The sequence below is a fragment of the Furipterus horrens genome, unplaced genomic scaffold, assembly GCF_987537825.1.
Source record: "Furipterus horrens unplaced genomic scaffold, mFurHor1.1.pri manual_scaffold_6, whole genome shotgun sequence".
NCBI classification, from domain to species: Eukaryota; Metazoa; Chordata; class Mammalia; order Chiroptera; family Furipteridae; genus Furipterus; species Furipterus horrens.
Genome location: NW_028327176.1, coordinates 89,727,996 through 89,740,415, shown reverse-complemented (window position 1 = coordinate 89,740,415; position 12,420 = coordinate 89,727,996). Strand labels below are relative to the sequence as shown.

The 12,420-nt window shown below is 38.8% G+C and overlaps 1 protein-coding gene and 1 pseudogene across 1 annotated transcript in view; one reads left to right on the top strand and one right to left on the bottom strand.

Annotated features, from left to right (window-relative positions):
• Positions 1 to 12,420, top strand: part of SLC26A8 (solute carrier family 26 member 8) — an 86,758-nt gene that overhangs the window by 21,887 nt on the left and 52,451 nt on the right. Inside the window, exons 3-4 of the mRNA XM_090280421.1 lie at positions 4,145 to 4,261; positions 5,660 to 5,841. Coding sequence (XP_090136547.1) covers positions 4,145 to 4,261; positions 5,660 to 5,841 — 299 coding nt within the window. The remainder of the gene's footprint in view (positions 1 to 4,144; positions 4,262 to 5,659; positions 5,842 to 12,420) is intronic.
• On the bottom strand, positions 6,013 to 6,469 carry LOC150006913 (large ribosomal subunit protein eL34 pseudogene; annotated as a pseudogene).

Sequence of the window (12,420 nt, the reverse complement as noted above, 5' to 3'; positions counted from 1 at the left end):
AGAGGGGGGTTAGGGAAAATGGATGAACAGGTGAGGGGATTAAGAAGTATACATAGGTAGTTACAGAATAGCCATGGGGATGTGAAGTACAGTATAGGAAACGGAGTAGCCAAAGAACTTATATGCATGACCCATGGACATGGATGATGGTGTGGGGATTGCCTGAAGGAGTGGGGGTGCTGATTGGAAGGGTACAATGGGGGAAAAGTCAGGATAACTGTAATAGCATAATCAATAAAATATAATTAAAAAAAGAAATAAAGATAGTATGCTATTGCAGAGATAGACAATTAGGCCAATGGAACAGAAAAAGTCACACATATATAAGTTGCATAGTTTATGTCAGATGTATTACTATAGAGACAGACTTATAAATAAATTATGTGAAACAATTGGATTCCTATATGAAAAGACAAATTTTAGACCTTTACCTCACACCATACACAAAAATCTGTTCCCGGTAGATTGAAGGCCTAAACATTAAAGGTAAAGCAATAAACATTTTTAGAAATAATATAGGAGAATATCTTCATGATCTGGAGGTAGAAAATGATTTCTTAAAGAAGACAAAAAAGCACTAGCCTAAAAGGAAAAGACAAATTGAATTAAGTAAAAGTTAAGGACTGTTTATTCAAAGACACCATGAAGAATGAAAAGCAAATCTCTGAATGGGAGAGATATTTGTAACAATATACCCAACAACTGACCACACACACGCACACACACCTACAAATCTATAAGGAAACTTATCATTGGTCAACACTATTGGTAATCAATGAAATGAAAAATTGAAATTAAAATGAATTACACACTAACTCATACACACTAAAATTAAATCTGACACTATCATGTGCTAATACAGAGGAGATAATGGAAACTGTCATACATTGGTGGTGGGAGTATAATGTACAACCATTTGGAAACAGTTTGGCATTTTCTGGTAAATGTCCCAGCAATTATGCTTCAGGTATATTATCTCAAGGAACTTATACATCCATGTACCTGGGTATAAAAATATTCATAGCAGTACTGTTCATGATAGCTCCAAACTGGAAACAAAGGCAGGAGACTGTGGAAGCCTGGAGAGGAAGAGAACGGGGCAGTAGCTGCCTTGGATCCTGATGGCTTTTTAGTTCTGCTTCCAGCCTCTGGTCTGGCCCAACTGCCCTTTGTACTCTTTTAATAAATTTCCTGTTTTGCTTAAGCTAATCTGAGCAGGTTTTCTGTTTCTTGTAATTAATAGAGCCTTGCTTCGGAAAAAATGTGGAAGGGGGACCTATAAATTACAAGACTTCAGAAATACAGTGATCAATGTGAAAGTCATATTTGAGCCCTGGTGTAAACAACAAAGATTGTAAAAGAAAGCACAGCATATAATGGCAAATGATTTTTTTAAAGGTTACCCCCAAACCCACTATATTTCTGGCTCAAGGTCTCTCATGAGGTTCCAGCTAAAGTGTCAGTCATCTCAAGGCTCTACTGAGATGGAGGATCAGTTTCCAGGCTCACCCACAGGTTTGCTGGCAAGCCTGGTTCCCTTCCCTTCCCTTCCCTTTCCTCCCCTTCCCTTTCCTCCCCTTCACTCCCTTCCCTCTTTCCCTCCCGTCCTTCCTTCTTTCTAATTCTCATCCAAGGACATGCTTATTGATTTTAGAGAGAGGGGAAGGGAGGGAGAGAGAGAGGGAGAGAAACATCAATGCAAGAGAAAAACATGTATTGGTTGCCTGTTGTACAGGCCCCGACTGGGGACCAAACCCGCAACCCAAGCATGTGTCCTGACTGGGATCAAACCTGCAACCTTTCGGTTTAGGGAACAACACTCCAACCAACTGAGCCACGTTGGCCAAGGCTGGCCTGGTTTTCTTGCCATGTGGGACTCTTGATGGGTTGCTTGAGTGTCCTAACAACATAGCAGCTGGCAGGACCAACTGCGCTGTGGGACCCAATGCAAAATGAAAATGCACAGCCCCTAGTTCAAAAATTATTCAGAATTTCAAAACGGTCAGAGTAGAGCATGAAGCCCAGGGCTCTGTGTGATTGTATCACTAACACACACTTGAAGCCAACTTTGGTGGCTGGTGACCTGCATGAAAGGGAGTGAGAGCAACCAAGACAGAAGCCACAGTGCTCTTGCAACCTATTCTTGAAAGTAATATCCAATCTTTTTTTTTTTTGTAGTTTATTTATTAGAAGCAACTTATGTGGTCCACCCCACACTTAAGGGTTAGGGATCACACAAGGGCACGAACGCCAGTTAGCCACTGCAGACCATCTTAGAGGCCCTTGACCACAACAGCCGTTTGTGAGATAAGCAGGGAAATGTGAACACTGGCTGGATATTTGATAATGTTAAACAACCATTATTTCTTAGGTGTGGTGATGATGTTATAGTTAAATTTAAAAGGGTCTTCTTTTAAAGATACATACTTAAATATTTACAGATGAAATTGTCAGGTAGCCTTGCTCTGAGAAATCACCTAGAGAACAGTTTAGAATTTTTACACCAGGTTTATTGAAGGGAGAGAGGGAAAGGGATTAAAGGTAAGAAGAAACTCCCAGACTAATTAGAGGGCCTGTAGGAGCAAGGGAAGGGGGAAGAGGGAAGGGTGGAGAGAATAGAAAGAGGGTGTGGACGCTCCCCATCACCTACAACAGCCTGTGGGAATCGCCTGCCTGTGTGTCTGTAGGCGCCATCTCAACACCTTTCTGAACATACATTCAGTTAGGGTGAGTTTACCCATCAACACATTCGGCAGGTCATTTACACCTCCCTGCTTTTCCCCCACCAGGCCAGTCAATATGTGGTGCTACCGTGTTTCCCCGAAAATAAGACATCGCCCGAAAATAAGACCTAGTGCAATTCTTTTCAAACTTAGAAATATAAGACCTCCCCTGAAAATAAGACCTAGTGGCAGTCATTGCTACAGCTCCCCCCAAATTCTTGATGGAATTCAGAGTTTGACTGGTTATGCTGATGTTTGTGATGACATGACTACAGTATATTAATGAATGTTGATTTTTTTGCTCAAGAATAAATGTGAATTCTTGTTTGTGGAAAAATAAGACATCCCCTGAAAATAAGACCCAGCACATCTTTAGGAGCAAAAATTAATATAAGACACTGTCTTATTTTCGGGGAAACAGGGTATGTCCATCAACATTTTTTCTCGGAATGAGCAAAGTCCATTTTCATTTCCTATGGGCAGGGCTAGGACCAGGTTGATTTGCATACAGTTCATTTGCATATGTCAAAAGTTCAGGTGGGCAGTCCAGCTGCCACCATGTTCTGATAGAAATGATTTCCTGTCTTTGGGTTTGCTTCAAGATAATATGGAGTAGAAGAGTAGTAGGGGTGTAGGTGAAACAGGATTGGACATGAATTGACCATTGTTGAAGCAGGTGATGGATAAGTGGGAATTCATTATACTCTTTTTGTATATGTTTGCACTTTTTCATTAAAAACAAGGAGCCTTGCTCATCCGAGACAATAAATTGGCTCAGAGGGCTCACTGGTATGATCTGAGTTGAGGCCTTCAAGGATAGGTGCTCTGGGACTTGAGACATCAAAAACATGACACTATGCAGGTTAATCTATTTGCTTCAAAATGTCCTGATTCTTGTGGTGTTTTTTAAGAAAAGAAAGTAAGTATTGAAGAAGGAGCAGAAGGAAGAGATGAGACTGAATAGCACATGGAAGAGAGACAACACATATCAAGTTGTGGTCAAGTCATTTAAGTGTGATTCTTGCCTTGCTCTCCAGCTTTGTCTTCAGTTCTGGAAAATTATCAGGGCCTTCCTGTGCTAGGCTAGGGGTGGCTGTGGGGCTGCTTCTGAGCTGTTGGAAGTTGAGCTCTGATTGCTGTGATGTTCGCTTTCCATGAAGCATGAAGACCTCATAGTGAAAGGTGTTTAAGCCCATGATTTAGAACTGAAGTGTAAAACCATTTGGTACAATAGAAAGAGAAGCCAGGAATCAAAGGAGGTAATAAAAGGTACTACTTAACGGCTGTGACAGGAGATACTAATACCATACTCAGCTGTATACATAGATCATTTTTATTTTAAATATTCTTTACAGTTTTTATTTAAGGTGACTTTTAAAATCCAGGCTACCTTTTCTTACGTAACTTATCTTGCTTTTCAGTCCTGATGTTCAGTTTGCTGGCAAGGCAGCTGATTCCTCCTCTCAATGTCTCATATGCAGCTTTCTGTTCTTCAATACTTTATGTAATTTTTGGATCATGTCATCAAATGTCCATTGGTGAGTTCAGCACTGGAACCACAGGAGGTAGATGAAGTCCCCACCTCAATTATTGACTTATTGCTAAGGAACCCAAGTTAAAGCTATGTTTAAGGTAGAAAGAAAGGAGACAGGGGATAGACATTCCATTCATAGGATTAGTGTTTAGATTTTGGAAATTAAACACTTCTAGTGGGTCATTATTAATGTCACCACCAGATAAGCAGGCCAGAAAGCTGTTTCCCAAAGGAATTAAACGACATTGGAATCTGACTGCCCTCCACCAGGAAGATCCAGAAACAATATTGCCAATACTTCTAGAGTGGATCATCTTTCAGTGGACCCATGATAACCAAATTTCATGGGCCTGATTTACAATTACATGTTAGCTTATTAATTTACAATGAGAAAATGCTGTCATAGTAATCAAAGCAGTCAAATCTGTAAGATAAGCACTTTCTTTCTCAGAGTCAAAAGTCCATCTAGTATTTTATAATTAGAAATGACTTACAGGAACCAGACTAATTAAAGGTCATATAAGCAGCACATTTACTCCACATTTGCTAGGGGAACCTGCATAGAAATCAAATCACAAAATGCCCCAGCAGTCTTGGAAGGGCATTGTCAACATTCATTCAGTAAAGTGCCTTTTCCTGGGCTTCCCCACTCAACCGAAAATGATAATTACGACTGACCTATTTTTCTCCAGATGTGTTTGTTCAATCTGGGACCATCCCATTCTTCCAGATGTGGAGTGTTACTGTGCCTTTTGAAAGGACAATATCACATATTTTTACTAAAATCCATTATGTGTGGATTTTACATTTGAACATTAGAGAACAATTTTATTTCCATATTCCTAAGGCACATCACAATTATTTCCAAATACTGATAATAAGGGCTAGTAGAGTCTTGTTTCTGTTAGGTAATTTAAAAGTAAGGTTTGCCTTTGCTCCCATGTGTTTGTCTATATGAAGACAAAATGAAGTGATGTTTGAAACAGGTATAGCTCAGTCTCATTTTGCACCTAGTAAATCCTTCATAAGTGTTGGGTATTCCTTGTCTTCTTACAATGTTATTGTTTAGCTTTGTTTTCTGATACTTTCACCACCACCTCATTTTTCACCACCTCTAAGAGCATGCACAGTGGCCGAACCTGATACATATTTCCAGTCAATTTCTCTTTGATTCCCACTCTATATGCCCATAATAAAAGAGATTATTACCTGGACCACCGAGATCTAAATTCTGTGACATGGTCATAGTTTGTGGAGCCAGAGTTCTTTTTTTGCTCTCTCTTACTTCTCAATGGCCACTTTAAAATAAGAAGTCCTTCAGATCAAGGACTAGAGTTTGTCAGTATCTTCAGTTTACATGGACTTAAAACCTTACCTTCTGCTTTAACATCTTCCTTCATAGGTCCCTTCTTCCTTTTGAGCACGCTGGTGATTAATGTCCTGAAGTTGTACCCATTCAACAGTGGCCACCTGGTACTGGGATCTTTCATCAAAGAGGACTTTTCTGACCCCCTCTTCTTTACGGCCTATAACAGATCCTTGAGTGTGGTGGCATCCACAACATTTCTGACTGGGGTTATTCAGGTAGGATCTGAGTCTCCAAACCTCTGAATAAGAAATAAATAAAGGGGCTACGAATAGACTCCTTCCTCTAATCACTCCCGCTACCCATTATGATACATCCGGAACTTCAGTGATTTATTTCTGGAAAACCTGTGGAATGTGTGGATAGACGGTGACAAAATTTCTCCCTTGTCAGAAATCATCCACCATTGGTTTTTTTTTTGTATTTATTATCCAAAACAGCTTCATTTTTTTAAACTTAGCTTTCTGACTCTGTGATTGTGCCTTCAATACTGTCACACGATTTTCTGCTCCTCACTAATGAAAGTACGCTTGATCCTGTCGACGCATTTAGCACACATGGATCCACCATTTAGCACACATGGATCCACCACAGGTCCTCCTGTCATGTATTTTCATTTTAGACAACCTCACTAGAACTTTAGGTCTCACAACACAAACTCCACGAAGTCGGCTGGGCACATGCCATCTGCAGATTGTGGTTATTTCCCAACCTTTTTGGGAAACCCCTGATAACGGAATTGTTACCAGGGCATTGGGACAGCCTGGTTTTGTTAGAGGCTGTATTGTAGGACAGCCGCCACCAGTATGTCAAAACCAGGGCTATTTGAATGCCTGGAGACACCATCCCCAGAGGAGGAAAAAGCTGTCCACCATTGGTTTTAGTTGAGACACTAAACACACTCACCAGTTCCTTCTCGAAGATTAAAGAAGGGTGCTGGCGACTATGGGCTAGAGTTCTACTTGTGATTTTGTGTTTTTAAAAATTCCTTTATAGTCTTTCAATAAGAATAGCACCAATAGGCTCAAATACTATATTTTGGGTTAGTAAGCATTGGAGTCAGACCTAGAATCCTTTTTCTGCAATGACAGGACCACAGCTAAAGGACAATCAATGACTTATTAAAATATCAAAATTTACTTCTGGCAATATCTTTCATTTTTCTCTGAGAGTCTACCATCTAAAGCTTAATTCACCTAACTAAAATCACATAGTCCAGATTTATTTCTCTTTCTTCTCAACTAACCCACTTCTAGCTAATTTTCACTGATCTACCCTGAGACTATCTTTCATTGGGTAAGGATTTATTGGGACCCTACAAAGGTAAGCTATTATGGTAGGCGGACCCCAGCCCTGACATTAGCCAGCTGTATGAATATACTTAAATTATCTTATCTTTGTGGGCCTTAGTTTTCTCATGCCTAAAATGGGAATAATAATATTTGTTTTCTGGGGTTCTTGTCAGGATTAAGTGAGAAAATGCATGTAAAACATTCAGCCCAGAGCCTGTCACTTAGTAAGCATCAATAAGTTATAATTACTGAAACCAGAGAGATAAATTTGATACTTTAACAGAGAACAAAATATTTTTTTAAAGATATCATTCCTGTAGTTAAAAAAATTCAGTGTTGTAAGTGAAGACAAAATAATAGGCAATAAGTCAGTAACCTTTTAATAATCTAAATGGCTTTGGGCGTGTTCTGTCCCCTCCTTTGAGCCTCAGTTTTTTCATTTAATAAAGGAGGAGACATTGCATATTCAGGAAGATGGAATAGATGTACTTTTCCCGATTCTTCCTGCTAAGTACAACTAAAAACCTTGGAACATTATATGTAATACAAATATAAGAAGACTCTAAAAGGTGAGAGAGGAAGGCAAATGGGTTTGGAACCTCAGGACACAAGGAAAAACACAGTGGTGAGTTCCCTGTTTTTTGTCCATCATATATCTTAATCTTGGTGCTGAAGAGGCCAGAAACTCAAAGTGCCCATAGGTGCAGACAAAAAGCCACAGCAAAAGTCTGCCACAGGACCAGGAAAGGCTAGCAAGACTGAAAACATTTCTGCAGTGGCTAGTCTACTCCAGGCAAGCACCAACAAAAACCAGAATTATGATACCACCACCATTCATGTCAGCAAAGGCCAAGTGGGGAGCCTAGACTTCCACCCTAACTTAGCTGTAATGAGGTGCCCATTCACTCCCAACTGGGATGTTGTCAGGGAGGGCCAAATAGAGAGCCAGAACTTTCATCCCCACTGGGAAGTAATGAGACGCTCACCCTACTTCATGCTGGGGCGATGCCAGAGAAGGCCGACTGAAAAGTCAGGTCTTTCACCCCACAGCAGTAACAAGGACAACACCCCCCCTGCTGTGATGTTCATGTGAGAAGTAAAGCATTCCTGTCTATCTCAGCCTGGCTAGTATCAGTGGAGGCTTGGTGGGGAGCCAGAACTCTTACTCCTGCCCAACAACATTGAAGAGTCCCGAGTGCCTCAGGTGTCAGTGGAGTCTGAGAGGAGAACCTGGACTTCTACCAGGCAATAACAAGGTGGTACCCTATCCTTCCCCTGCCAGCACTTTGTCAAAATAAGCTAGCTGAAACAGAAGGCTTAAATAAGATTCAGAGTCTCATAGCATAATACCCAAAATGTATGACTGAATTGAAAATCACTTGTCATACTAAGAATGAGGAAAATCTCAACTTGAATTAAAAAAGCCAATAAAAATATGCTCACACTGAGATGACAGAGATACTAGAATTGTTTGGAAAGATTTTAAAGCAGCCATCCTTAAAATGGTTCAGCAAGCAATTATAAACATACTTGATGAAACTGAAAAAAATAATCTATCCTCAGCCAATAAATAGAAATTATAAAGAACCAAAATGGATATTTTTAGAACTGAAAAATACAATAAACAAAATTAAAAATTTAAAGGATGGGCTCAATGGCAGAATGGAGGAGACAGAGGAAAAAAATCAGTGAACTTTAAGAAAGAACAATAGAAATTACCCAATCTGAACAACAGAGAGAAAATAGACTGAAAAAAATTAACAGAGCCTCAGGAACAAAAGTGGGATTATAACAAAAGATCCAGCATTTGTGTCATAAGAGTCCAGAATGAGAGGAGAAAAAATATGGGGCTGAACTACTTGAAAGAATAATAGCTGAAAACTCCCCGAACTTGGCAAAATATCTACTCCTACAGATTCAAGAAGCTGAGATAATCCAAAAGAAAATAAATGTATAGAAATCCACAATAAGACAAATCAGAGTCAAAGTTCTGAAAACTAAAAACAGTGAAAAAACTCTTGAAAGCAATGAGAGAAACACTTTATCTATAGAGAGAAAACAAATGATAGCGGATTTCTTATCAGAAACCATGTAGGCCAGAAGGAAGTGGCACAATAGTTTTTGTTTACTGAAAGAAAAGAACTGTCAATCCAAAATCATATACTCTGTGAAAACATCATTCAAGAATGAAGTGGAAGTCATGACATTCTCGGGTGAAGGAGAATTAAGGGAATTTGTCACAAGCAGACCTACCCTAAAAGAATGGATAGAGGAAGTTCCCTAAAAAGAAAGAAAATAATCAAAGAAGGAATTTTGTAACATCAGGAAGAATGAAAGAGTAAAAAAGTGAATAAATACAATAGGTTTTTCTTATCTTTTGGGTTTTCTAAATTATGTTTGATGATTAAAGCAAAATTACCACACAGTTATTTTATAAACAAACAGAAAGGGAGGTCAGGTTTCTGTACTTTGCTTGAACTGGTAAAAGGTTAACACCAGTAGACTGTAGTAAGTTATGTACATATAATGTAATACCTAGGGCAAACACTAAAGAAGTTACACAAAGAGATACACTCAAAAACAATATAAACAAATAAAAATGGAATTCTAGAAATGTTCAAAGTCAGGAAAAAGAGAAATGAAAATAGTCAAAACAAACAGAAAAATAGAGATAGAGATTGATATACTTTAATATATGCTGTCTACAAGGAACATCAAATACAATTATATAAACAGATTACAAGAAAAAGGATAGAAAGATATGAGATGCAAGTATGAATAAAAGGAAAGCAGAATTGACTATATTTATATCAGGTAAAGTAGAGTTCAGAGCTAAGAAAATTACTAGAGATAGAGAAAGACATTACATAATGATCAAAGATCACTCCACCAAGAAGACATAGCAATTCTAAGTATGTATGCACCAAACAACAGAGCTACAAAATATGTGACACAAAATGAATAGAACTGAAAAGAGAAACAGACATTCACAGTTACAGTTAGAGACTTCAACACTCCTTTCAATAATTTGCAGAATACAGCTAAAGCAGTACTGAGAGGGAAAGTTATAGCACTGAAATGCATACAGTAGAAGAAAGGGTCTCAAATTAATAGTCTAAGCTCCCACCTCAAGAACCTAGAAAAACTGGAGCAGATTAGATCCAAGATAAGCAGAGGGAAATAATGAAGGACAAAAATGAATGAAATTGAAAAAAGGAAAGTTTACATACTGGTGATTCCTATGTAAAATTCCTGAAGTGACAAAATTAGGGAAATGGAGAACAGATTGTTGCCAGGGTTTAAGGATGAGGGTGGAGGTAGGTGAATGAGGTTGGGAGTAGGGATGGGTGGTGAGAGGCATGTGGGGGTTGGCCAGAAAGGATCAACAGGAGGAATCCCATGCTGATGGAATTATTCTGCATCCTAATTGTGGTATTGTACTATAATTTTTCAAGATGTTACTACTGGAGAAAATCAGGTAAAGAATACACCAGATCTCTCTGTTTTATTTCTGACAACTGCCTGTCAATCCACAATTATTGAAAATAAAAAGTATAAATTTAAAGAACTCTAAACTAGATAATAATATCTAACATTTATTGCTATGTGCTAGTCATTGTTCAAAGTATTTTATATGTATTATCTCTTTTGATCCTCACAACATTCCCTTTTTGAGGGTGGGCATTACTATGGTCCTTATTTTAAGAAAACAAAGGTATAATGAGGTTTAGTTAATTGCCTGAGATAACTTAGCTAGTAAGATCCCAAACTGTGATTCAGGCTCAGGGTGATCTACCTCCAGAATCTGTGCTCTAGATAATCTTAAAGTACAAACTAATATTAATAAAAGTTAAGTGTTTAGTGTTATAAGAATATAAAATAAAGGAATAATCTTTAGCTGGATTGGAGTTGCCTGAGAAGGAAACAATCATTTGTTGAGCCTTTCTTGTATTCATTGAACATTAATTGCTTTCTTTCTATAAGAATGGCAGATAGGCTTTATGTCACAAGACAACTGACTGATTGACAATGGCTGCCTAGAAAACTATGTTAACACAGATTCTGATACTAAATAACAGCTGGGCAAGAAAGAGTTCTATTGTTATAGATAAGAGAAGGGACCCCTAAAAAACCGGAATTATCTTCTGGAGGGTGGGCCCCATGTAGTAAAGGCTTCTCCCACTAGGTGAATCTAGGAACCCATCTGTATCAGTGTATCAGCTAGTGTTGTTGTGAGAGGCTGCATTCAGCTTCAGTGAATTTTTTTGAAGACTCTTTCAATGTGTTTGCCCATTTCATGATGGGTGATTTATGATTGCACGTGCCCGTACCACGCTGAGTGTTTAGCAGTTTTTGACTAAAAACGGCAAGACTCCCATGCCCCACCCTCCCTATTCACCCTATCTTGCCCCGAGCAACTTTTTTTTCCCCCCTCTGGATGAAAAAAAAGTCTTCAAAGGGAAACATTTTGCTGATGCGGAAGAGGTGAAACAAAAAATAGCAGAAGCACTAAAAGGTATCAAAATCGAAGAGTTCAAAAACTGTTTTGAACAGTGGAAAAAATGTCTTGATAGGTGTATTGCATCAAATGGAGAGTATTTTGAAGGTGACTGAAGTTTAAACATGTAAGAATAAATACACAATTTTTATAAATAAGTTCCATTTTGGGGGATCCCTCGTACTTGCCATTTATAAGGTGGCATGAAGAATGAGTGATATGTATTTGCGTCTGCCAATATTTTCAGAAATTTGAGCTAAGTGTTTTACATGTGTTGTGTAATGTAATACACTCAAGGCACAATGTGCTATTATTCACAATTTATAGATTCAGACCTGAGGCTCAGAGAGTTTAGTTAACTTGTTCAAACTCACACAGCCAATGAGTGGCAGAGTCAGAATCTGAAGCCAAGTTCTCCATCCCCAGGAATCTTGATCTTTTCATCACAACTCCTAAAGAAAGGGTGTTTTATTAAGCTCTTGAAAGAGGTATGGACATGAATTGCCAGAGATGGCAAAAAAGAGGGGTTTGTGCCCTGACCAGTGTGGCTCAGTTGGTTGGGCATCATCCTGCAAAGCAAAAGGTCCCGCTTGGATTGCGGGTTTGTCTCCGGTCCGGGCGCATGTGAAAGGCAACTGATTGATGTTTCTCTCTCACATCTTTCTCTTTCCCTTCCCCACTCTCTAAAAACATAAATAAATAGAATTTTTTTTTTAAAAAGAGGGGCTCATGCATAAGCGCAGAAGTGGAAATCAGCCGATCACAAAAACAGGAAGCAGATTGGCCTGGTTAGAGTAGAGGAGAGTGTTGAGTTGTAGTGACAGGAGATTAAGATGGAGACACAGTACCCAGTTGATGGGAAGCTTTGAAACAAAAAGCTTTTAAAGCTAAAAGATTTAGTCTTTCAAGTTTGTTTTCTGAGAGCTGCTAGTCCAGTGGAAAATAAAGAAAGTGGTGACAATAGCAGGCTTCAAGACTTTTGGTTTATTTTCCCCATCTTCTTCATT